The sequence below is a fragment of the Lepidochelys olivacea genome, assembly GCF_965140295.1.
Source record: "Lepidochelys olivacea isolate rLepOli2 genome assembly, chromosome: 2".
Lineage (NCBI taxonomy): Eukaryota > Metazoa > Chordata > Testudines > Cheloniidae > Lepidochelys > Lepidochelys olivacea.
This window is the reverse complement of record NC_140412.1, coordinates 179,066,581-179,093,679: the sequence shown is the minus strand read 5'-3', so window position 1 is coordinate 179,093,679 and position 27,099 is coordinate 179,066,581. Positions and strand designations below refer to the sequence as shown.

The following is a 27,099-nucleotide window of genomic DNA, read 5'->3' as shown; positions in this document are numbered from 1 at the left end:
ACCAGAAACACACCATAAAGTACACGTTTGAAAGCAGAAGCTGAAAACAGCGAGGATGACTTCGCCAAGTTAAGCAATGCATGCCTTGAAGTGTGTATCTGGGAGACACCTGTGGTGAATGGGAAACCCCTTGTGATGGAGCTGGACATGGGTTCAGCTGAGTCTGTGATTCCACAAAAAGCATCCCTGGAAACCTTCAGTAACAGCAATTAGGAATGGACTGACATTATGTTAAATATGTACACAGGAAAGAAAATCACCCTGTTGGAAGTACACATGGTAAATGTACAGTGCAATAGTCAGTGCTCTTGTAATATTGTCGCTAACTCATCTTTGTCTGGAGATGACAGACTGCCAAGTAGATGATCTGTCTTGTCATCCATACAATTCAGCAATGCAGCCATTTTCTTCTCTTGTGGAGCATCTTGGAGCGCAAAATACTGCTCCAACCACTCAATGTACATAGGCCAGTCTTCTACTGTGCTCTCAAATGTGTCCATATGTTAATTTTGGTACCCCATTACGTCACAGCCCGTGAAACTGTGTTTTCATTATCAGTTGTTAAACCAACGCTGCCTCTTTAAATCTTCACAATGCTGCTGAAGCCGCCTTACTTCATCTAGCTATAGGCATATTGTATGCTCCCTTCCTTCCCTCAATAAGGCTTGCTGCAGGAGAACCATATACTGCACCACACCCATGTCAGCCACCCTCCCCACGCAGCCACACTCACTTACAGGCTCCTGGTACTGGAGGACAGTTAAAACAGCCAGTTATAGCAAATACTTAATCACAACAATAATTTGCAAGCAGTCCATATGATGAAATGCATTTGCATTAGCCGTTCATCAAACAGTTTTAAATGATGAACAGTTTTGCAGAAATCGACAGGTGTGCTGTTCTTAGCACCCAGATATCCAGTCGAATTCAGCAAGTGCCCAGGCACCTCTGGAAATCAAGCCTTTAAAGACTCTTGACTAATTTGGATTCCCATAGCAAAAAAAGGAACTACATTTGTTGAATAAACTGTTCCCTGAGAACCAGCTTAAACAGAAACCCTACATAACTTCTGATTTTTATTTGGTCTGTTATATTTCTTTTAAGTTTTTGCTACATGAAAACCCCAACTGTGTTATTAGGGATGTTTGATGAGAAGAGACATTTCTCCAACTACAGACGTGTCTCCTTTAATAGAGCATCATTGTATTTGCTTGAGAATAATTTTAGCACATCATTCCTGCTACAATGAAAAACAAAATCTTGTACAGTGTAGTGTTACTGTACAAACACTACTTGCTAAAAAGAATTGCTGCAAAAGTAGGAACGTGGAATGTCAAACTCAATGTTCCATTATGGTACTTACCATGAGATGTATGAACAATGCTCAACCTTGAAAACCATAATTCTTTATATGCAATGACAATCCTGAGATGTACTTTCATAGATACTTGGCTGTAGTTTCATTATCTGATGCCCCATTCTCTGGAAGAGCATTCTGTTGTATCATGTTTTCAAGCTCTCTCAGCCTCAAATGAAAATACGCATGATGTAAACTATCATCTCTTTGACCCCAGTAGACAGACAGATTCAGTCAGGCTGCTTTAGTTTTACACCTAATCTCTTGATCTTTAAGGAAGTCTACATTAGTGTAACTTACCTACTGAGGAGCCAGAAAAAGGTGCAAGTGCAAAGCACTCATTGACTTGAACTTACATCTTATACCTTCCAGATCTTCAGTGTGCAAAGTACACAATAACAGACTCCCATACATACTGGTAGAGTAGATGTAACTAAGAATATGGGAATCTCACCTCAAAATCCTCACCCTGCTTTACTCTGTCCCTTACTCTCTCTTTTTATCCTCAAACTATCTACGATCATGGGACAGTGACTATCAGGAAAGAACCCTTCTATTAATACAAACAGATTCTGAAGGCAATTTATTAACCTGAAGTAAATGCACCATACTGTAATCAAACATTGTGCTGTGTACCATAGATTACAAGAACTTATCTCTTCCTTCCATATTTCATACATACTTATGGTCTTATAGCTTACTTGGAATAATTCAAAATCCTAAAGTTGAAACACTGAAACAAATAGGCACAGATTCTTGGCTAATGAGGTGTCTTGTTATCCTGTTGGTCCTACCATCAGTGGCCTTAAAGTGACTGGCAAATGTTCAGTAACTTAAAATCCCTAATACATTTCACTCATTTCCACTTTTCTCATTCTTCTCTTAATGGGTTGCAGAAATGTAACCTAAGATAAGATATGTCTTTAACTTGTGCAGCATGATGCTGATGACCCTTCTGATTTTGGTTATTGTCTGAATTTCTGTATACAGACACTTTTCTCCATTCAAAAGCTAAGAAAGGAAATGCATTTAGATGATACTTTAACTCCCAATATGTTGTACATTGCAGGAAGCTTAAAAACCTACTTGTGTCTCAGAGAATGAATCATGTGTTGCAATGTTACCTCTTGCAGAGCTTAAGGACTCAGGTACCACGAAGTTGTGATGACCAAAGTTATCTAACTATGTTATGGCCACTGAACTGTTTGCAGAATGGGCCAGCAAAGTATTCATTGGACATCTGATTCATGCCTGAGGATCGTCAAATTGAAGACCAGCTATAGAATGTGCACATTCGTGGATAATCATCTTGCTATACTACCCTTAGTTCAAAAACATTTCACCATCTTCCTGCTAAAAAAATCTGTATCACTCTGAGTGGATGATTTTATCTCAGACATCATTGATACCAAAGAACTCAGAGGCAATGCGAAGGATTGACAAGAAGCTTACTTGAAGAAAACCTACAGTGATGGATGTTTGGGACTGAGATGATGAAGCTGGAAAGTAATATATTGTATTTTTTGTGCCTTTATATACTGGCTGGCAGTATTTGTTGGTGCTGTTTTGCACTCTAATAATAAGTTACTTTTAACTCCACAGATAGCAAAGGTAAGTTAAAGCTGCAGTGGAAATCTAAGGAGATGGAAATCCAAGTATATGCCAAAGGAGACAACAAATGAAGTCAGCAAGAAAATGCAGACCTTGCTAAAGAAGTACAATATGACCAAAGCATTTCCAAGCTACTCTGGAATGCCATTGGTAGGGAGATAATATAATTCACTGTACAGTGGCCATGCAATGGATTTTATTCTTGCTGGTGTGCATGGCGCATCATATTTATTAGCCAAGCAAGATGGAGAAAATGTGTTATCAGAACGGGGGAGCTGATGGATAGGGTTGTTTTGTATCATTGTTGCTTTTATCTTTTGACACACATTAATGTCCTGGACACATTACCTTTCAGACGAAGATCCTAAGTGTGGTGTTTCCCTGCATCCGGGCAGATCCACCACAGGGCATGGAAATGCCCGAAGTCACACATATAGCAGATATTTATTCAGTGACACCCAGAGAACTCCTGGTGGGTGATGAAATAGTTCCTGAGGATTACCAGGATGAGATGAGATATGGGAACTGCTACCACGTATCACTATGTATCTTTGAGAATTAACCGAAGGCCTGGAAGAGGAGGGCTTTATCAGTGCAACATAGACTCATTCACCACATTCTGTGTAGTCTTTGGCACAGAGCAAACTTGATGGGTCCCTGGATGGGGTAGAGAATGCTATGGATGGATGGGCTAAGAGGTCACACATGGGACCCAGGCATTGCATGGGAAGAAAAAGAGCCTACTAGCAACCACACCAGTGTATTCTATAGACACTATGAGTTAGCCCTATGTGAGCAATAAATATTTTGCTGCTGGTGGACCGATTTTCCACAGCTGGGGAATGGTGCTCCCTAAGGTACCGATCACCTCTAGTAATTGGGAGCAGGAGTTTGACAGCCAAGAGCAAAGACATTTTGACTGCTGCTGTTCACTTCTAGCCATGAGAGCCCTTCTGGCCACTGAGCTTGGTTGCTTGAACCTTGGGAGACTAGCGCAGAGCAAGAGTCCTTTTCTGCACAACCTGGTGCAGACCATGATGGGAAGCAGCAAGCAAACAGTTTCACCATCTGATAGCTATTGAACTCCTTGTGAGCTCCAGGAAGAATATACAGCATTGAGTTCCACTCTAAAAATAATTATTTCTCTTTTTAAATATTTCTGTTTATTAATAAAACTGCTTTATTTTCAGTTACACTGTATTGTCTTTTCAGTATTGATTTGGGGTTTTCGTTCTATTCTATTAGAGGCCATCTCTCCTCCCTGCCACCAACTTAGCAATTCTCACTACTTTAAGTATAAGTTTTTCACGCATATTCTGCTTGTGGTTTGGGATGTTAAATGGGTTTTATGTGCATATGATTGTTTTTTAGAACAGCTTTTCCATTGATTAAAAGATCAAAACTGGGTACATTTTTCAAGTGCAATATGACACACTAATAAAGCCAGGCGATAAATGCTTTTGGGCCCTGCTATTGAAAAAACCTCAGCATTTCCCTTCTTTAATACTTCATAACCAGTTTTCAAAATGAGCAGCAGCATTTGCTTGGAAGCAGCCTTTAGTTTACATCAGAAACAGCCCAATGAAGCCTGACTTTGCCTTTACTCAGCTCTTTTTGAACAGGGACACAGGCAGATGTTAAACCGTTCATTTTGCCACAATTTGCCATCTGCCTTTGGCTGTGCTGGGAAGCAGCCAAACAAGACGGCATGCCTGTTTCTGACTGAAGGTAAATGCTTGTTGAACTACTAATAAAAATCCAACACAGGATACATTTTAGAACATAATAGTCACTTTTAAACAAATTTCAAACCCCAATAAATGCAACAGCAGCAATAAGAAAAGATCCACTGTTGGGAAATAAACAACTAGTATTATACATTTAAACAAAAACACAATTCGGTAGCTGAAGTGCAAATATGTGCACAATTAGCCACCCCATCCTACAAGGGTGGAAGCAGCAGCTCTTTGGCTTCCTATCTTTGTGTAAGCAAAAGAATTGCAAAAACTTATACACAGTAGCCTAAAGATGCTAAAGGTAGCATAGCCTGGAGGAATGAGCAAAAGGATTCTCGTCCTGGTTCTGCCACTCCGTGGCCTGAGATATGTCTCTTTGTTTCCCCAACTGTAAAATGGAGATAATAATGCTCTCTTATTTTGCAATGGAGACAAAATAATTAATGTTTGTGATAAAACTCAAATACTACAGTGATTTTAAAAAAAGCCCTGAGGAAGTGAATAATTCTGTATTCATTGCAGGCTTTAGAAATAGGTTAGAACCACTAATTGAATGACCAGGATAAAAACACTGAATGGCTGACTCATTCCCTGAGCACTATCCATCCTGTGCACTGAGTGAGACAGGAGTCCTGTGGAAAAAGTCGTCTGGGATCATGTAGTTAAAGACTGTATCATAACACCTACGCCTCAACAGGTCTGTGTGCCTAAATGTATAGGGTAGCTCGGTACTATATATCCTTTCCCCACTCTGTTGCTGGCTCTGTGTGTGTACAGTGCACAGAGTACAGTAGGGTGTGACGCACACTAACACGTATCGATATCCTTTTGCTTCTGACCTTACAAACTGTTGTCTTGAGCACTGTCAGTCTATAAATGTCAGCTGCAATCCAAGAAATGCATTTGAAATGTGGGTGCAAACATATCTATTAGTGATAAAGCAGAGCAGCATGTTTTGCCTTCCAGGAATTCAAACCCTCCTGGTTAAAGTTACAGGCCCAGTAGTAACATCTCAAGGCATGTCCTTTACTGACATGGTGAAGTGATGAGATCCCTATGCAAAGTTTCTGCTGATGAAGTGAAGAAGCGTTCTTCTTCCCATTTGTTAACACTTGCTGAAAGTGAAAGAATATATTGTATAGTCCAAAAACCTTCCAGGACATGTGAGCAGGCTGATATGCTGTGCTCTGTGCTATCTTAGTTAATGATGAAAGTCAGACCCTTTAAAATAGCCTGTGGTCTACTAATTATTCAAAGGTTTCAGAGTGACAGCCGTGTTAGTCTGTATTCGCAAAAAGAAAAGGAGTACTTGTGGCACCTTAGAGACTAACCAATTTATTTGAGCATGAGCTTTCGTGAGCTACAGCTCACTTCATCGGATGCATACCATGGAAACTGCAGCAGACTTTATATACACACAGAGAATATGAAACAATACCTCCTCCCACCCCACTGTCCTGCTGGTAATAGCTTATCTAAAGTGATCATCAGGTTGGGCCATTTCCAGCACAAATCCAGGTTTTCTCACCCTCCACCCCCCGACACAAGGAGAGTGAATTTGTGTGGGGGGTGGAGGGTGAGAAAACCTGGATTTGTGCTGGAAATGGCCCAACCTGATGATCACTTTAGATAAGCTATTACCAGCAGGACAGTGGGGTGGGAGGAGGTATTGTTTCATATTCTCTGTGTGTATATAAAGTCTGCTGCAGTTTCCATGGTATGCATCCGATGAAGTGAGCTGTAGCTCACGAAAGCTCATGCTCAAATAAATTGGTTAGTCTCTAAGGTGCCACAAGTACTCCTTTTCTTTTTAATTATTCAAATTAATCCCCATCGGATTAATCATCCTCTCAGAGACGGTAGCATAGGTTTCAGAGTAGCAGCTGTGTTAGTCTGTATTCGCAAAAAGAAAAGGAGTACTTGTGGCACCTTAGAGACTAACAAATTTATTTGAGCATAAGCTTTCGTGAGCTACAGCTTCTTTCTGGTAACATAGGTGCAGCCCAAATGAGGATGCCTGAAATAGTGTGGTCTAGAGAAAAATGCACTGCTGTGGCAGATCTAAGTTCAAAGTCTGACTCTGCCAATCATTTGCAGTTTGATCTTGAGTATGTCACTTCACTTCTCCATCTCAATTTCCCCATCTGGTTATTTAACTATCTGCCTTACAGGGGTGTGGTAAGGCTAAATTAGATAATATCTGTGCAATGCTTTGAGCATGTAAAATGTACCCTGGTGTCATTATATAGTTCAAATTGGTGGGTTGAATACTCCACCTGGCCATCCCACAGAAAAGCTAATTCAGGGTGGAACTTTCGCATTCTCTTCTGTCTTCATTTTGAGAACTACAATTTTCCTCTTAATCCCTCTGCTCGTCCCACCCCATGCTTCCAACCCCTGATTTCTTCCCAGAATGTTTAGTTTAAGAAAGAAGGCATGTCAGCGTCACCCTGGACAGAACTGAATGCCACTGAGTTGTATGTCAAGGCACATTCGATGGAGGCCTTCATTCTTCTCTGTTGGAATTCACATGTGTATCCCCTTTAATTTTCAATAGACCCAGATAATATTTCTGTGATCTGGCCACCAAGCATCCAGTATTCTTATTAAGCAATTTTTAAAGCTATTTTTACAGCAAATTGTGTTAAAACTTATACCACATAAAAATTAATTACACAGAGCTCCTTTGTAAAGCACTTTGAAATCTACAAATGAGATGTACTATATAAGCACTAGGGTGGTATTAGTATTATTTTCCATTGATGTTTTAAAAATAGCTATTGAAGTCAGTGGGATTTGCACCTGTTTATGCTGAAGATAACTTTGGCCATTCACTATCTTGAAAAACTTTTTTTTAAAAAAAGCGAGCCTCACCTGAGGTGTATTTATGTGCTATAATATTTGTGTAAAGATCCTGCTGCCTTTCAATCAGTACATGTCTGTCATCTTATCTGTATTTCAGTTTTACAGGTATGTTAATATTTCAGGGGATTGCTTACTGCTCTAAGCTCAGGTTTCAAATGAGAGAGGGGTCCGCTCAGTCCTTCTTCCTTCTGAGGTGTCTAACTAGAGTTCAGTGCAGGTTACCATGTGTGGCTCTTTCAGATGAGACCTCAGAAACTGAGACCCAATCTTTTCTTATGGATCTTAAAGACTCTGAAGTGATGGGTAAATTACCCTTATAGTAATTTATGCTCCTTACACCAAAGGCTTTTAAAGTACTAAGTAGTAAAACTAAGTAGCCATGGGATAAGAGGTAAGGTCCTTTCATGGAGCAGTAACTGGTTGAAAGAGGAAACAAAGGGTAGGAATAAATGGTCAGTTTTCACAATGGAAAAGTGAACTGGGGAGGGGGTCCGCCAAGGATCTGTACTGGGACCTCTGTTGTTCAACATATTAATTAATAATCTGGAAAAGGGGTGAACAGTGAAATGGCAAAGTTTGCAGGCAATATAAAATTATTCAAGATAATTACATCCAAAGCTGACTACAAAGTGTTACTGAGGGATCTCACAAAATGGCAAACAGAATGGCAAAATTCAATGCTGATAAGTGCAAAGTAATGCACACTGAAAAAAAAATAATCCCAACTATATGTATACAACGATGGGTTCTGAATTAGCTGTAACCACCCAAGAAAGAGATCTTGACGTCACCATGGATAATTCTCTGAACACTTCCATGCAGTGCTCAGCAGCAGTCAAACAGGCTAGAAGTATGTTAGGAACTATTAGGAAAGAGGACAAAAAAGACGTAAAATATCGTAGTGCCACTACATAAATTCCTGGCGTGCCCACACTTATAGTACTGTGTCTCGTTCTGGTCAACACATCCCAAAAAGGATACAGTGGAACTGGAAAAGGTTCAGAGAAGAGAAGCAAAGGTGATTAGGGAAATGGAATGGCTTTAGGGTGACCAGACAGCAAGTATGAAAAATCGGGACAGGGGGTAGAGGGTAATAGGTGCCTATATAACACAAAGCCCCAAATATTGTGACTGTCCCTATAAAATCGGGACATCTAGTCACCCTAAATAGCTTCCATATGAGGAGAGACTAAAAATATTAGCACTGTTCAGCTTAGAAGAGAGACGATTAAAGGGGAATATGATAGAGGTCTATAAAATCACAAATTATGAGGAAAAAGTGAATAGAAAAGTGTTGTTTACCCTTTCACACAATACAAAAACCAGGAGTAACCTGACCAATTTGATAGGAAACAGGTTTAATACAAACAAGAGGAAGTACTTTTTCACACAACACACAATTGCCGTGGGCTGTTTTGATGGCCATAAGTACACCGGGGCTCAAAAAAGAACTGGATACGTTCATGGAGGATAGGGACATAACCCCATGATCGCGGCAACCTGAAATCTCTGACTGCCAGAAGCTGGGAGTGGAAGACAGGAATGGATCACTCCCTAATTGTCCTCTTTGATACACGCCCCCAGAATCTCTGGTACAGACCAATGTTGGAGACAGGATACTGGGCAAGATGGAACATGGTCTGACTCAGTGTGGCAGCTATTTCTGTTCTCTTTGTCCCCTCCAAATTTGGCTCCGTGTCATTTTTTATAAATGCAACATTTTGCCCATTTTATTAGTCAAAATGTCAGTGCCCCCCCCCGCATTTTTGTGTTGTGCTGCTTAGTCGTCAGCCAGAATTTGCCTGCTTTTTGCTGATCACTGAAGGTGTGTGTGTGTGTGAATTCTCACTGAAATCAATAGGAGTCAGGATGCTCAGCACTTTTGAGGTGTAAGCCTATAATGTATTGAGCAATTTGGGATGAAAAGTGAACTTGTGGGGAAAAAAGGACAGTCTTTGGTTTACCTGATATAAAATGCATATATATAAAACAAGTAATAATATAGAATAAATATTTGTGTTATGTGTAGATTTTCACCTATTGTTTTGTTTCTTGTAGATTATTGGAACAATTCCACTGATGCCTAATCCAGTCCCATCCAATCAGGCAGCAGGAGGAGCTCAGGGCCTTCAAGTGCAGCCAATTACCCCACAGTTATTGACTAATGCCCAGGGTCAGATCATTGCTACAGTCATTGGAAACCAGATACTACCAGTGATCAACACCCAAGGAATAACACTGTCACCACTCAAACCAGGCCAACAGGTAAATTATCTATAGCTTCAGTGATTTCAAAAGCAGCTGCAACAGAAATAACCATCTGAAAACCTGGATTTGTGCAGGAAATAGCCCAACTTGATTATCATGCACATTGTGTAAAGAGTTGTCACTTTGGATGGGCTATCACCAGCAGGAGAGTGAATTTGTGTGGGGGGGTGGAGGGTGAGAAAACCTGGATTTGTGCTGGAAATGGCCCAACCTGATGATCACTTTAGATAAGCTATTACCAGCAGGACAGTGGGGTAGGAGGAGGTATTGTTTCATATTCTCTGTGTATATATAAAGTCTGCTGCAGTTTCCATGGTATGCATCCGATGAAGTGAGCTGTAGCTCACGAAAGCTCATGCTCAAATAAATTGGTTAGTCTCTAAGGTGCCACAAGTACTCCTTTTCTTTTTGCGAATACAGACTAACACGGCTGTTACTCTGAAACCATCTGCTCCTTACTCACTTTCATAGCCTTTTTTCAGAGTTCCCTGTTTTGTTACCATTCTGTGTCATGGAATGAAAGGTATATTTTAATTATAATCAGGCTCATTCAGGCAGGGGGAAAAATTCAAATAAGTAGTTTTGTTTTTCTCTCTTATGAGCAAAGTACTTCAACCAGAAATGTGTTATTCTGAAAGGAAAAATTGTTGTCTAAAGTTGAATGGAGTGACTTATATTGCAGGCACTTCCATAATAGTTCATTTCAAAAATATAGCAAGTTTCATTTTCCTTTAAAAAAAACCGAGACTATTCACTAACTTGCTCCATTAAAATATATATATCATATATATATGAGTGTATGCACAAAGGAAAACAAGGGAAAGGTTGCAGTGAAAAAATGTCATTCAATATAATGTACCATGCAATCCACAAATTTCAGGATGGATGTAGCAACCTCATATAGTCCAGAAAAGATTCTATAGTTCATTAAATCCTTCATGATTGTCTAATGCTCAACAGGCAAGATTAATTAGTTCTTGTCATGTTTGTAAAGAATCAAATGCTGTCCAATCCAAAACCTTTTCATTTGAAAAAGGAAAATCCAAGTGTAGAACAGATCAGTGCAATGATATCACGCTGTGATTGCCAAGAGAAGTCATATTATGAAAGGGTCAGTCATTTCAATGGTCAAGTTATTATGGTGGTGGTGTTATTGAATCTCTGTATATTTTTAGACACCAATAAGTCTATCCCACACCCTATCCCAAATACTAATTAGCTGTCCCATGTTTGTGAGAACTCTAGGATAGAGTGAACTATAAATTAATCTCAACCGTGCCCTGTTTAGCTTGAGATTTAAAAAGCTAATGAATTTCTAAGATGGCTCTTTTCTTAGGTCTCATACCTTTATATGGCTACAGGGTTCTTTTGCCAGCCTACTCTTTGGGTCATTTAAGGGAGGAATTTTCAAAAGTGCTCAGCATTGGCCCAACTCTACTCCCATTGCAGTCACTAGTAAAACTCCCATCGACTTTAGCGGGAGCAGAGTTAGGCCAATGTTGAGTGTTTGTGAAAATGCCACCCTTAAATGTTTAGTAACAGAGGAATATAAAGAGCCCAGAGCCCCTGCAGTGGAAAATCTGCGTATGGGTTAGGAAATGCAGCAGGTTTCATCCCACGGTTTCCTTCTGCTTGTCCCACTAAGAGGGCAGGGCTTTCCCTCCCTCTGGGAGCAGGCAGGGAGTGAGATTCACAAAAACTGTTGCTCTCCTGGGATCCCCTGGGAGATCCCTGGATCTTAGGACAACGATGGAGCACAGAGGCCTGTTAGAGGTCTAAAAAGCATCACAACTCTCTGCCGAGCCAGGTTCCTAAGGAATCCCTGCTGGCTGATGCAGAAGAGGAACCCATTCAAGCTAGAGCTGCTTGCGGTACTAGATCCCGCAAAGTAGGTGAGAAGGGGGCGGATGGCAGTGGAGCAGGGCCTCATCCCCTCCTCTGCGGTGCTGATGGAGTCAGCCTCACATGGAGAGAAGCACAGTGCCTCTATTAACTGTTGCTAGGTGGTTCGACTAGTTGCAGTGGGACAGTCCAATGGCTGAAGAGCCACTATCTGGTCTTCCCATATTGTATGTCAGTATGTAGGATCTGCTACATATTGTACAATATAAATAAAAAAAAAGAGTACTGTAAACTGCCCACCAATAAATGAAGGAAACACAGATATATGTTAAATAATGTATTTGCTTCAAGTTCTATTGAGTAGTAAGGCGAATCTTTAAAAGCAAGCAAATGAGTCCTTGAGGGATTTTATTTTCAAAGGAGAAATAACAAATATTTTTTCAAGATTTATTTAAGTAACAATTTTTCAAAAGATCAGCATCTCCGGGCCCAATCCCACTGACCTTATTCAGTCAAACTCCAGGATTTCAATGGATTGCCCCGAGTAGTTCAGCACCAAAAATACTCCCTTTCTTAAATCTATGGAAAGCTGATGTTGAATGTCCTCCTCAGTGTGAATGTAAAAAAAAAAATCGAATACAAAATTACCGTTATATTAAAAATACTATAAAAATCACTATTTTGATCGGACCTACAGATCAGAGCTGCAGGTGCTCCCTCTACTGGCTCTTCAAGCTTTTACCTAAGGCCCCCAACTAAAGTCAGTGGAGTGTTGACATTGATTACAATTGGAGCAGAGCTGAGGCCTAAGAACCTCGTCCTACAAGTTGATAGTGCTGATGCTCAGATAAAGAATCAAATGAGATGTAACAATACTGGCAGTTGGGCCCTTTGAAAAGTAAATGGGATTGCACAAGCTATAAATCAGTACTGAAGTTGTCTGTCAGATAACAGGGTATGAACCCGTCTCAATTTTTGGCTGTAGATATGAACCTTCCCACAGGCCAGGGATGTTTCAGTCCAACATTTTGGTTAAACTCATCTCTACTCCTCTGCTATAAAGGCTAATTTTCAGAAGAGCTGAGCACCTAACTCCATTTAAACTCAGTGGGAGCCACAGGTATTCAGGATCTTTGAAACTCAGACCCATACTCTATTTGGTAGATAATTTTCAAATTTCTTAAAGTGTATTGGGGAGAAAAATTGCAAACCATTTTTTTAAGTTGAGAGTGTAAAAATAAATCAATGAAGTAAAAATGATGTATTAAAATAGGGTTACAGCCAATCTCAACTCATCATGCAACTTTCCATCCTCTTGGAAACTCGGCAGTTAAGGAAACTCTGCAAGTTAATTAAATATTTTCCCATTGTGAGATAAAAATATATGCAATCCTGTTCAGCATATTCAAAAAATAATCTGGAAAAAGGTGGCTAAATTTGCAGATGATACAAAACTACTCAAGATAGTTAACCCAAAGCTGAGTGCAAGGAGTCAAAGGGGATCTCACAAAACTGGGCAACAAAATGGCAGATGAAATTCAATGTTGATAAATACTAAGTAATGCACACTGGAAAATATAATCCAAACTGTACATACAAAGTGATGGGGTCAAAATTAACTGTTACCACTTGAGAAAGAGATCTTGTGGATAGTTCTCTGAAAACATCTGCTCAATGTGCAGCAACAGTCAAAAAAGCAAACAGACTATTAGGAACCATTAGGAATGGGATAGATAATAAAATAGGAAATATAGTGCCACTATAGAAATCCATGGTACTCTCACACCTTGAAAATTGCATGCAATTCTGGTTGCCCCATCTCCTAAAGGATATGTGAGACTTGGGAAAGGTACAGAGAAAGGCAACAAAAATGATAAGTATGCAACAGCTTCCATACGAGGAAAAATTTAAAAAGACTGGAACATCTTAAATTAGAAAAGAGATGACTAAGGGGGGATATGATAGAGGTCTATAAAACCATGAATGGTGTGGAGAAAGTGAATAAGGAAGTGTTATTTACCTTTTCACATAACACAAGTATCAACAGTCACCTGATGAAATAAATAGTCATTAAATTTAAAACAAACAAAAGGAAGTGCTTCTTCACACAATACACAGTCAACCTGTGGAACATGTTTCCAGGGGAAGTTGTGAAGACCAAAAGTACAACAGAGTTCAAAAAAGAATTAGATAAATTCATGGAGGTCCATCAATGACTATTAGCCAAGATGGTTAAGGAGACAATCCCATGCATTGGGTGTCCCTAAGCCTCTGACTTTCCCTCAGGTCAGATTGGCTGAAACCCTGGGGGGGAGGGTTGCCTTTCTCTGCAACATGGGCCATGGGTCGCTTGCAGGTTTAAACTATGTAACTAGTGATTTCTCTGTAACTTGAAGTCTTTAAACCATGATTTGAGAACTTCAGTAACTCAGCCAGAGGTTTGGGTTTATTTCAGGAGGTCAGACTAGATGATCACGATGGTCCCTTCTGACCTTAAAGTCTATGAGTCTAACTGCCAGAAGCTGGGACTTGATGATGGGATGATTGTCATGTTCTGTTTATTCCCTCTGAAGCATCTAGCACCTTTCATTGCCATTATGGACCATTAGTCTGACCCAGTGTGGGCTATTTTATGTTCTTATCAAAATCATGTATAGAAGTAAAGTCACATGCTATTTTGCTGTGTTTCAGAAAAATTTTCTTTAGACTTTTCCCATTCCATATTTGTATGTAAAATGTACAAAACCAAATTCTGCTCATGGTTAAAGTATTTTTATTAGTAGTATTACAGTAATACAGGGATGCATTGTGTGAGGCCCTGTACATACTCATGTTAAGAGGTTAGATCCTGCCTTGAAGAGCTTACCATCTAAATGGACAAGAAGAGGGTAGAAGACTGAAAGTATTATCTTCATTTTACAAATGGGGAACAGAAAAATTAATGCTGGGATTTTCAAAAATGCTTCAATGGTTTGGGAACACAAATCACATTGAAAAGTCCCACCCTTAAGAGACTTGCCCAAGGTCACGTGGGAGTTCGGCGACAGAGCCAGTAGTTGAACCAAGAGGCCAGTACTTCGCAGGACTGTAAATTCAGTGGAACACTACTTATTTCCACGGAGTTACTCCAGGTTTACACCAGTGCAGCTGAAACCAGAATTTGGCCCTTAAAGAGGCAATTCCTTAGCTAATAATAATTATATTTTGGGCTGAAAATGTTTCTGCTCATATTTAGGCACCTGGCTGAGTTTTCAGATTGCAGAGCATGCAGCAGTTCCTTTTCGAGTCAGTACTGCAAAAGTTATTTGTGACTATTCAGATTCAAAAGGGAAATTTGACTTGACCATATTCACAACTTGTGCTGCGCAAATAATGAAAACAGTGATTTCCTAAATAGTTTGTTCATAAATCTTTGCAGCCTGTGTCAAGTATGTACCTTGTTAGCTTCTTTCTGGGTTTTTTAAATGAATGCCTAGCATTTGCGGGTGGTGTCCAGAATGACAGTCCCTTCCAACCCTGATAGTCTATGATTCTATGACAGGAGGACAGGGTTAGAATTCAAAACAACCTTGACAAATAGGACAGTTGGTCTGAAATCAACAAAATGAAATTCAGTAAAGACAAGTGCAAAGTACTTCACTTTGGAAGGAAAATTCAAATGCACAATTACAACATGGGGAATAACTAGCTAGACATAGTACTGCTGAAAAGGATCTGGAGGTTTTACTGAATCACAAATTGAATGTGAGTCAACAGTGTGATGCAGTTGTGAAAAAGGCTAATATCGGTCTGAAGTATATTAACAGGAGTGTCATACGTTAGCTACAGGAGGTAGTTGTCCTGCTCTGGCCTCAGCTGGAATACTGTGTACAGTTCTGGGCACCACACTTCAGCAAAGATATGGACAAATTGGAGAGAGTCCAGAGGAGAGCAACAAAAAATGATAAATGTTTTAGAAAACCTGACCTGTGAGGAAAGGTTAGAAAAAACTGGGCATGTTTAGTCTTGAGAAAAGAAGACTGAGGGGAGACCTGATAGTCTTCAATTATGTTAAGGGCTGTTATGAGGAGGACAGTGATCATTTGTTCTCCATGTCCATTGACGATAGGACAAGTAGTATTTGGCTTAATCCACAGCAAGGAAGATTTAGCTTAGATATTAGGAAAACTTTCTAACTATAAGAATAGCTAAGCACCGGAATAGGCTCCCAAGGGAGGTTGTGGAACTCTCTTCATTGGAGGTTTTTAAGAACAAATTAGACAAACACTCCTCAAGAATGGTCTAGGTATTCTTGGTCCTACCTCAGTGCAGGGGATAGATTTGATCATCTCCCAAGGTCTCTTCCAGCCCTACATTTCTGTGATTCTATTCTATGAGTCTATTAATATATTCCTGCATTGTGAACCTAGTTCTAGCTTATATCCCAAATGAATGTGGGTCCAAATTATTCTGTTTTATTTTAAAATTCAGTCATCCAACTTTCTCATAAGAGCCACCAGACTTGCCAAAACCAATCTATAGTCACTTTTAATTAAAACCCTCCAGTGGCAGCCACAGAAACACAGGAATTGCCATAGCATAATGGACCAGTGGCCCATTTAGTCCAGTATCCTGTCTCTGACAGTGGTCAGCACCAGGTGCATCAGCAGAAGATGCAAGAAACCTTACAATGAACAAGTATGAAATATAGTACTCTTAGTGGAATTTCTTTTCTAAATCCAGGCAATGAGGGTAAAATTTTCAGAAGTGCCGAATTACCAGTTAAAAGTCAATGAGACTTCAGCTTCTAAGTCACTTAGGAACTTTTTGAAAATTTTACCTTTAGTGATGAACTTGTGCTCTGAGTATGAGGGTTTATATTGCTTATATACTTTCTAGCCTATCTAATGTAACTGGAATGTCTAATGGATTTTTGAATCTTGCTACGTTCTTGGCTTCAATTATACTCTGTGGCATTGACTCCACAGGTTAATTATGTGTTGTGCAAAACATTGTTTCTTTCTATGAGTTGTAAATATGTTTCTTTTTAATTTCATTGGGTGCCATCTTGTTCTATTATAAGAAATAAATACAAGCTTCCAATTTATGTGCTCTAAACTATTCATTATATATACACACCTCTATTACGTCACCGCCTATCCATTTCTTCTCCAAGCTATATGAAATAGTTGCAAAAAGAAGAGGACTTGTGGCACCTTAGAGACTAACCAATTTATTTGAGCATAAGCTTTCATGAGCTACAGCTCACTTCATCGGATGCATGAAAGCTTATTGGTTAGTCTCTAAGGTGCCACAAGTCCTCCTTTTCTTTTTGCGAATACAGACTAACACGGCTGCTACTCTGAAACATGAAATAGTTGCTGTTTCAAAGTTTTTACTGTTTTCAAAGGTATCAGTTTAAGCATATACAGTTGCCTATATGTATAATGAGAATTTTACTAGAACCAGTAATACCTTTCTAAACATTTTTAATGTTGTGAAAGGTATGACTAAAGTGCACCTGTTGTAGGCTTCATGTTTTTAATCTCTCTTCATAACCAGTTCTTTCCATGTACCTAAACATTTTCATTGCCTTCGTCTCAACCCTTTTCATTTCTGCAATAACCTCTTTGAGATTCTGTAATCGGAACTGAACACAGTAATAATGGTGAGGTGCATCAGCAACAATATAATGGCATTATATCTTTGGTATGATTCTCTGTCCTTCTCTTAATACAATCTAACATTTTGTTTGCTTTTTTGATCACCAGTGCTCTTTGAGTAGGTGTTTTCAGGGAGCTGTCCACTGTGACACATGTTTTTCCCCTGAGTTGTTTTAGTTAATTTGGAACTCAACAATTTGTGTGAGTCACTGAAATTATTCTATCTATATTGCATTTAATCTGTCATGGTGTTTCCCCAACCATGAATCTTAGGTCCTTTTGGGGTTCCTCATGGTCTTCTGTACCAACCTACATCATTGTGTCACTTGCAGATTTTACCTGGTCATTTTTCACCGTATTCTCCAGGTATTTATTAAAATCATAAAACACTTGTCCTAATATGAATCCATAATAACCTCCCTCCATGAGAAAATTGACCATTTGTTCCTACTCTTTGTATTTCCTCTCTTAACCAGTTCATAATCCAGGACAGACCTTCACCTCATACCCCTTGATTACTTAGTTTCCTCAATAGCCTTTTGTGAGGGACTTATCCAAATCCATAGTATACTGACAAGTGCATCTTTTTAAGAAAAACAAAACAAAAACAAAAAAACAGCTGCTTAGCTGCTGTTGTTTTACCAGCCTGTTAACACTAAAATATTTCCATACTTGGAGGACCTCAATAATGGGGTCTTTTCTGGGGCTTACCATTACCCCAGCCATCACAATATTCTTTTCTGAAGAACTGACTTACATGGGGTTGCACCAATGTAACTGACAGGAGAACTTGGCCAATGAACTGTAGTTCTAAATATACCACTTGTGTTTAAAACACGCTCCAATTCATGTATCACTTCAACACAATATTCCTAATAGTTGGTGCTATTATGATCACCTGCTCGCCCACAGTACATAGAGGTACCTGCTAAGGCTGCTGTGTTATTTTCCAGTCTGCTTTAGGTGAGGTAGTTACCTTTGCATTTAATGCACTTTCTTGCTATTTCCTTCTACATAGCAGATTCAGTAAATCTGGTATGTAGTCTGACTTGTCCTCAGTCTTGACTTGTCTACTGTGCCTTCCAGGACTTTTAATATTTCATTGTGTCTTACAGCACTAGTGCCTTGGGGTACGGCTACACTCCAACAGGATAAAACATGCTCAAGGCAGCATTCTCCTACATATTCTGCACCTCGTCATTTTTACTTATATGTTCCAAATTAGCTGTTGCTGAAAGGCTGAGGACAGCTCTCAGATGGGACTGTGTTCATTCTTTGTACATCTGCATTCCAAATTTCAGGCCAAGAAAGTTTTCTTCCTTCAGCTTCTTCCCACCACATCCACTGTCCCACCTCATTACCACAACTCCATGCAATCCCTTGTTTTCTTCTCTCACATTAAAATGTAACTTGCTCTTAATCATTTCTTCTCTGCTGCGCTCTTGTTGCTTTGTTCTTTTATGAAGACCATGCTCTTCTTTCTCTGTGTTTCAATGTCGCCACTAAATTGCGGTGTCTCAGTCTAACTTCACTCCCTTCCTTTGCTTTTCGTAGTATCTGATTTTTCTTGATGATGCCGATGACACCAGTTTTTCTCATTTCTTCATCTATTGCACATCTGTGTCTCTGGCACACTAATTACATTCTCCATAATCCTTCAGCCAATTACATGGGTGAAATAGTGTAATTTTGGGGTAGAAACAGCTTTGTCCATTATCGCTGTTTTAATGTGGTAGACTAAGGCTACAAAATACTCATAGTAACCTTCCAATAAAATTAAGGATTTCAGAAGTCTGCAAGGTCACCTATCTATGTACCTATGGCTTTCATCACAGTAGTATCTGAGAGTGTCACAACCAATACTGTATCTGCAAAACATCTCCGTGAGGGATGAAAATATTATTTTCCCCATTTTACAGATGGGGACCTGAGGCACAGAAAGATTAAGGCTTCAATCAACTTAATATTAAGCATGTTAGTTGGTCTCATCCCTGTTGTGTTAAGCACTTAAGTATGTGTTTAAGTCTAATTGACACAATAGTATTTTTATTTCAGTACTGATGGTGGGCCAGGAGACTGAATGCTGCATATAAAAGTATATTTTGTACAAAAAATAAGTGTGTGTAATCAAACAACCAACAAATTCCATGAGGAAGATATATTTATGTATGTATGTATGGGTGTGGATGGATGGAGAACTAGATAGATAGATACACATACTCACACCTATACCAGACATATATATATATATATATATATCCTAGATGGGGGGTTGGGGTGTATACAGATATATACCTATACATACTGTGGCAGAGCATAGGCTTTGCCTCGGGGGGGGGGGGTCCTGTGCTTCTAGGTGGTTAGGGTTTGCCTCAGAGGTTTGCTGTGACCCACAGTGTAGCTTCTCTCCCCTCCTAGAGGCAAGGGTTACAGCTTACTGAGCCACCTTCATCAGCAGCCAGTCAACAGGTTTGGTGTAAGAGCCCTCTTTAGTCCCGGTCCTCTTTCTCAGGGAGTATTTGTGGTGCGGGGGCAGTGAGAGAAAACCCAGGCCCGCCCTCTTCTCTGGGTTCCAGCCCAGGGACCCTAATTGCCAACAGCAACAGATAGTTTTCCTGTACTACCAGAGCTATAGCCCTTCCCTTCCCCAAACAGCCCCTCCTAGGTACCTGACCATAATTATCCTTCCAGCTCTTTCACTGGGCACCTTCTTTCTCCCAGTCTTCCCAGAACACACCTTGCTCCTACCTACCAGCCAGCCTTTCTAAAGGGGCTTCCTTTTAAACTAGTCCCAGACAGTTCTGAATGGGCTTCAGGTGATCTGATTAGCCTCTTTCCTTAGATTGCTTCTAATCAGTTCTTAATTGGTTCCAGGTGTCTGCCTGACTTAATTGCTTCTAGCACGTTCCTGACTGCTCTGGCCCCCTGCCTTGGTCAGTCAGGAAACAGAAAACTAGTCATCCAGTGTCCAGTGTGTTTTCCTTCTGCCAGACTCCTGCACCCAACAGTCTGTGTCTGTCACAATACATATACCTTCCTCAGTGAATTTGTTGGTTGTTTGTGGTACATCATCAATAAAAATCTGGCTGCTGATCAACTTTCTCTTCAACCTGATTTATTGTGGTCATAGGCTGCATTTTACAACTCAACAAGTTGGACTTAGAGTGCAATTCTGGTTCCACAAGCAAAGCTCAAGGAACAGGGCCTTGCAGGGGGGATGTAGGCAGATGCTATGGGGATAGAATCCTTGTCCCAACTCAGGTGTAGGATCCAGTGCATCTGCATGCCCTATTCACAGCTATGAGTGTTCACAGGCTGTACTAGTGGCGGTGCCTTGCTGTTCTCCCCCTGTGAAGGTTTGACGCTCAGGATGCACAATGTGTGTGTGGACTCTGACCACACCACTTTCGCACATGCACACACACTGTTCGGCTGTGCAGTGTTTGTGGAGTCCCCCATAACATGCTCCCTAGACATGAGATGATTATAAGTATATTTTGAAATGTCAAATATGGGTTTCATTCTGCAGTCAGATCCACTTGTGTAAAATCTTACTCCTGTGGAGAACTCCACATAGGAGTGAAGCTCCATGTGTATAAATCTATTTGCAAGACTGGACCCTCTGAGGGTGGATAGAACGGGATACTTTGTGTTTGTACTTGGTGTGTGTATGCTAAATTTAGGCTTTGGGTACAGTGTTTAGGTCTGAGTGTGCCTGCTTTGAGTTTGAGTGTGAGTGGGATTTGGTGTGAGGTGCAAGCATGTAAGGGTGTGCGTTTTGCTGAGCACTGCAAGATTAATAAATTGTTTTTGAATGCCATGCCTGTTTATGCAGGGAATAACATTACAGTATCACTAGTTTTGAGGCCCAAAGGAAAGATAAATAGAACACATCTTTAATAGTAGAGAATGTGGGATAGACATTTATTAAGGCTGGTCAAAAAATTTTGATTGAAACTATTTTTCAGTGGAAAATTGGGTTTTTGACTAAATGAAATTCTTCACAAAAAGTGTCTGCTTTCCACTGAAAATTTCAATTTTTTATCAAAATACTGGATGCCTGAAACCCAAAATATTTTTACAGAAAACTGAAATATTTCAATTCTGAAGTGTTGCCATGTTGCCTCATGGAAGTTGCATTTCAGGTGCCTTATGCTCCCATTCACCTCTGTGAGCTGGACTTCATCTCTCATGATGTGCTATATCCATGACACTGTCATGATGCACCACCTCCCCTCACCAAGAGGAGAGGCTGTGGTGCATCATGGGATATGTAGTCTAAACAGGGAATCCAGCCTATAGAGGGGAATGGGAACATCAGTCACCCAAACTACAACTCCCATGAGGCATCCCATGCACATTTCAGAATCAAGAAAGTTCATATTTTGATTTTGTGAGAAAAATTCAATTTATCCATGGAAAACTTTGACAAAAAATAATTCGTTTTCATTTTTGTCAAATTTTCCAGGGGGGAAAGAAATTCTGACCAGTTTTAATTATATTTCTCAAAAAATAGTACTTACAACAGAAAAACTACAGTCCTCTATTTTTATTACCAAAGTCTTATTTTTAAATGTTTCATACCATTCTTGTCATTCCTGTTAATCTCACCTACTCTGTCCTTTTTCCTCATTCTTGTTGCCTTTCTCATCCTTTTCTGTTCTTGATTGGTTGTCTATTTCCTCTTCTCTCAGAGTTCCTTGCCTTTCATTCTTTTCTGTAGGGCCATATTTTGCCTAGATCTTTGTCCATACTCCAAGTAAAGTCAATTTCAGTTCTGTGTGCAGTCTGGGAGCAGACTATTTCCCCTAGTTTGGTCTTTATTTCCTCTTCTCTCACTCTTCTCCTCTCATAGTCTATGCAAAATCATAGCACAGTCCTGCAATTTATGTTCCACAATTGACCTGTAACTTTCTGGTGCAGGTCAGAAGATCACCAATTTCACCTGTGGGCCTTATTGTATATTTACAGTCAACAATCCCAGATGTGGCAAAATATCACACACAATCATTTGAGTGACAAAATTCAGTTTTATGGGCATAATTCTGTCCTCACTTATGCTGGCATAAATCAGGACTAACTCCATTGATGTAAAACTGGGGGAAGAGAGATAATAATCTGGCCCTTTCCATTTATGTACTTTTGTGAAAATGCAGTCATATTTCTGTAAAATATTATGCTCCATTTTGATGTTTTTCATGTTCATCTTATTTCTGTGGCTGTAGCACAAACATGCATCCCTGCCAGATTCTGATCAGTGTTGCATACAGTAGTTATTCTCTGTGTGCCCACTATATCCACCTACACAGAGTGACACATACAGCAACAGCTGCTGCAATTTCTATACACCCTTCTGTCTTTGGATGGAAAATGTAGAATAGTCATAACTATATCTCATGGCTTACATACATGTCCAAAACTGGGAAAATGTCAACGCTTGCATTAGCTTGAATTGATTGTGTCATCTGGAAAAGTCAAAGTTAAACAAACTGCCTTATTCACAATCTAATCATCACCTCTCTTTAAGTCCTATTTCTGGAATGGAAATTATAGTGGGTGAAAACAGAGAGTACTTTAATGCAATTCCATGTCATAGAACACCATCATTGTTCTTTAAGCATGACATTTGCAGCCCACCCATCACACCATTAAAACAGGGGGTTTGCAGGAAACTATACAGGAGGGAGAGAGGATGGAATCTACCCTCTACCCATGGATATGATATGGGGTAATTCTCCAGCCTCTCTGCAGCGACTGGAAGAGAAGCCACCCACTCAGAGGCACTGCTCCTGAAAGCACCGCTCTGATGTGGCTTATGCACAAGGGATGGAATGGCCAGCTCTGCCATATTCAGCTCCCTCCATGAGCTCCTTCCCTACCTCCCAGCATTACCACAGTAGTTCTGCTATGTTGGGGGTTTTCCATGGACATTTTGCCCATAGGCAAAATCCTCCCCAACTGAAAAAAAATCTTTACGGGTATTTTTGATGTATTGAGATCTTTGAAAGTTGCAAGTATGTCAGTCACATCCTTGGCCAGTATAACTCTGATAGGGCTTGAAGTTTTTTGGAGAAAATCCAATTGTTTAACTAAACCTCAGGACTGTGAAATGATTTTGCTTTTCGATCCATAAGGAAACCATAGTAGTCTAGAGCTGGTAGACTGACTTATACAAGTAAATGAAATCAATTATTAAAAAATTAACATGATTTTCCCCCAACCCCCAATTTTTGAATTGTTCTATAATAGGAACAAGTACATTAAAAGTAAAAAAGATGCAAATATGTGTTCCAAAGGAGGTGGTAAACCACCTTGAATTAGAACAAATACATCTAACAGGTATCAGTTGTTCTGGGTACTTTAATTGTGTCTCTGTTTATCATCAGTCTTTTTGTGTGTATGTGGAATGTACTCCTAATTTTGGGTGCCACTAAAGATGCCAAACAGACCTCTTACGTGAAGCTACTTGTTCAGTAAAATCGAACAATAATTTTCTTTATGCACCTTAAAAATTCAAATGTAACTCATTCCTCCTCAACAACACCAAGTGGTTCTTTATTTCCTCACTGTGAGGACTCACAGGGCTAACAATTAGCATGACTTATGAGTCCTTTTTGTTCATTTTTGTAATCTTTTAGGCCTACAGAAAGAATCAATACGTTATAAAGCGATAATAAGGACTTGTTATCTTAAGATGATATATTATGATATTTTACTGTAGTCTAATAAGGCTGTGCCAGGTTATAATAAATCTATAATATTAGGATATAGTAAGGCTGTTTTATATTATAGGATAATATATCCCACCTTCATTCCTGGTAAAGATCTCCCCTTGAATTTGAGGGAGTTTTGTGTAAAATGAGTGAGACAGACTGACCTCACTGAACATTAAGCGGTGGTGGTGCTGCCTGGCTTGTTGGAAAAGGTGTGTTCCCCTTTAAGGGATAGGGAGTGATTTGCAGTGGCATTTCCATACCAGGTCAGCGTGGGGAAGCTCACCCATCCCTGCCCCTGGTGACCAGAAGAAAAGGGGGGACTGTATATGTCTACGCTGGTACAGAAAAAGACCTCTTTTATCCGGACCAGGCAGAGCAGTATACACCCTCCTGTCTGTGGAGGTAGTTAAATACCAGGTTTTGTCATGATCCACTTGGGCATTATGCCAGTCACACCTTTCTCAGAGGGATGGGAAGGAATTTTTCCCTCAGCCCCAGGTAGGCAAAGCGACATGGGGGGAGCATTCGCCTTCCCCACAGCAGGGTGGGGGTTTAGTTCGGGCAAAAAAGAAATGGGAGTTAGATTATGATGTTGCAGCTCACTGTGTAAGCTTGGGGTGGATGTCTAGTGCAGGTACTCCATAGGGAAGGGATACGGTGATCAGATAAAATGGATTGGTAAAGAAGGTATTCTTTACAGGAGTGGAAAGAAGTGGGGCTCGGGGCTCTTATGACCAGTATGTCCGGGAGTCATCCCTCCTGTTCCTTTATAACCTCCCTTAACCTTCATTTGAGGAGGGGATTAGGTCCCAGCAGTGAACTGGGTAGGAACCAGAATGGGTAAAGGGGGAAGACAGACAGCAGCCCTCCCCTCTTGGGCACGTGTAAATGTTTATGGAATTATCTGCACTGTACAATTTTATCTGCTGTGTACTCCTGGACATTTAGGAATAAAGTTGCAGCCTAATTGAATGACATCCAGTGTCTCCTGTCCTCCTTCCGGCATACCTGGACAATGGTCTTTAGCTTTTCAGGCCTGCATAAGAGTCCATTTATGAGGAGAAAGGGTCTGATCCTCCTCTTGCTTCCTCCAGTGTAAATCAGAAGTATCTCCACTAAAGTTAACAGGATTATACCATTGTAAAGTTGGTGGAAGATCAGAGTCAGATCCATAATGTATCATGGTATATGAATTGCATCTAGCCATATTTGAGGAACATCTTAGCTATTGGAAAATAGAGAGAGAAATGCCAATCCTGATGGTACATGAATGGATTTCAGCAGTGTCACAGGGTGCTACCAAGAAAGAACAGGTTTGTGGACTAAGTAATAATAAGGCATTACAAATAATTTTGAATCATTGGCTAGTGTCACGAAATGGACTATTCCTTTATTTATAGTCCCATGGTCCCACTCTGAAAGGACCCTTCCACCTTCATGAAACTACATTGACTACATTAAATAGGGAATTAGGGCTTGTCTTCATGGATCAGGTTGTAGGGTGAGGGCTTATACTGATAAAATCAGAGTCTTGCTGGATGTAGCAGGAATCTCTCTGATACTCATTCCAATAAAAAAAATATAAAGAACCTGTGAAGTTTTTAGTAGTAGAGAAATTATCTGATTATATTAAACAAAATTGGAAGGGTGGTTGTTTGACGCAGCTCAAGCTGCCCCAGTAAACGCTTTGTCATCTAACTTTGCACATGTTATTATATGCGCCTTCAGAGTCAACAGTTTCTTTGGGAAAGTCTCTGATTACTAGTACATTTATAAATTTTTATTCTTACATTTTAACATATAGCTCCATCAGCCCTCCCAGACGCAAGTGGGACAAGCAGCCTCACAATCCAACCTTCTGCATTTGGCTCACAGTCAAGCATCTATGTCTCAAAGCCCAGTGCGTCAGGCTTCCTCTTCTTCCTCCTCATCCTCCTCCTCTTCAGCTTTGAGTGTTGGCCAGTTAGTCAGCAGTAAGTATTGCGCCCTGGCTCTCTCTTTCTCCTATCTGTTTATTTCCATTCTTGCTTATCTTCCTTATCTACCTTTCCTTCTTATTCATATAATGGACTGTATATTGCTAACTGGAGTAATCTTTGCCAATAAGAATTGCTCAGTGCTGTGATTCAAGGGGCCTAAGAAATCCAAACCAGCACTAAAAATGGTCCTAAAAACTGTAGTAGCCCTTGATTGATTACCCTAATCGTGGACAAAGTGGCAACCTATCCTCATTCTTAAAACTAAAAGGTATTTCATGTTGTGCCAGTCTCTAACTATCTGTGATCAGAATGATACCTACATGAGGAGAGGACTACCCAACATCTGTCTACTGTGCGGTTTATGCATCTTCCTTTGAAGCATCTGTTTCTGGCCACTATCGAACAGTATGCTTGACTAGATGGATCTTGGATCTGATCCAGGCTGGCAAGTGCTTCGTTCCTTTAGCCAACCTAGAAACTGAAGCTGGTGCAGAATATATCAGCCTGCTTTTTAAGTAGTGTATCTTTCCAGGAACATATGACACCAGTGCTCAAAGGTATGCACTGGCTGCCTGCTGGTTTCTGGATATTGCTTAAAGTGAGGTTTATTTTCTCCCAACAGCTTCAATGGGACAAGATCAGGAAAATATGAAAAGATGTACAAAATATGTGATGCCTTAAAAAGTTGCCTTACATAACTAAAGACTAATTTGTGTGTTGACCGAGAGTGTGAACTAATTTGTGTGTGGAAAGGGGAGTAACCGGACAGTAAGGCTTCCCTTTACTCATCTGTGTGAGCTGCCTTGACCTTGAATTCCAGCCATAAGTGGTCAGAGGCACTGTATGCCCAATTACTCTCCATTTTGGGCAAATGGAAGAAGAGTGGGCAAGGAATGAACAAAGCCTTGGCTCCATCCCTACCCATACATTGGCCAGCATGGCTGAGATAGTACACCAAGGGTAATAATTTAGGACCTGATCCAATGCCCACTGAAGTCAATTGAAAGCCTCACATTGACTTCAGTAGGATCAGTCCCTTACTGCTCCAACAGGCAAGCAGTAAATCAGTACCTCATGTGGGGA

General features: G+C 40.2%; 1 protein-coding gene across 1 annotated transcript in view; it reads left to right on the top strand.

Annotated features, from left to right (window-relative positions):
• POU6F2 (POU class 6 homeobox 2) overlaps positions 1–27,099 on the top strand; it is a 309,582-nt gene that overhangs the window by 271,439 nt on the left and 11,044 nt on the right. The window contains exons 7-8 of the mRNA XM_084621387.1: positions 9,628–9,834; positions 25,842–26,010. Of these exons, the coding sequence (XP_084477513.1) occupies positions 9,628–9,834; positions 25,842–26,010 (376 nt within the window). The remainder of the gene's footprint in view (positions 1–9,627; positions 9,835–25,841; positions 26,011–27,099) is intronic.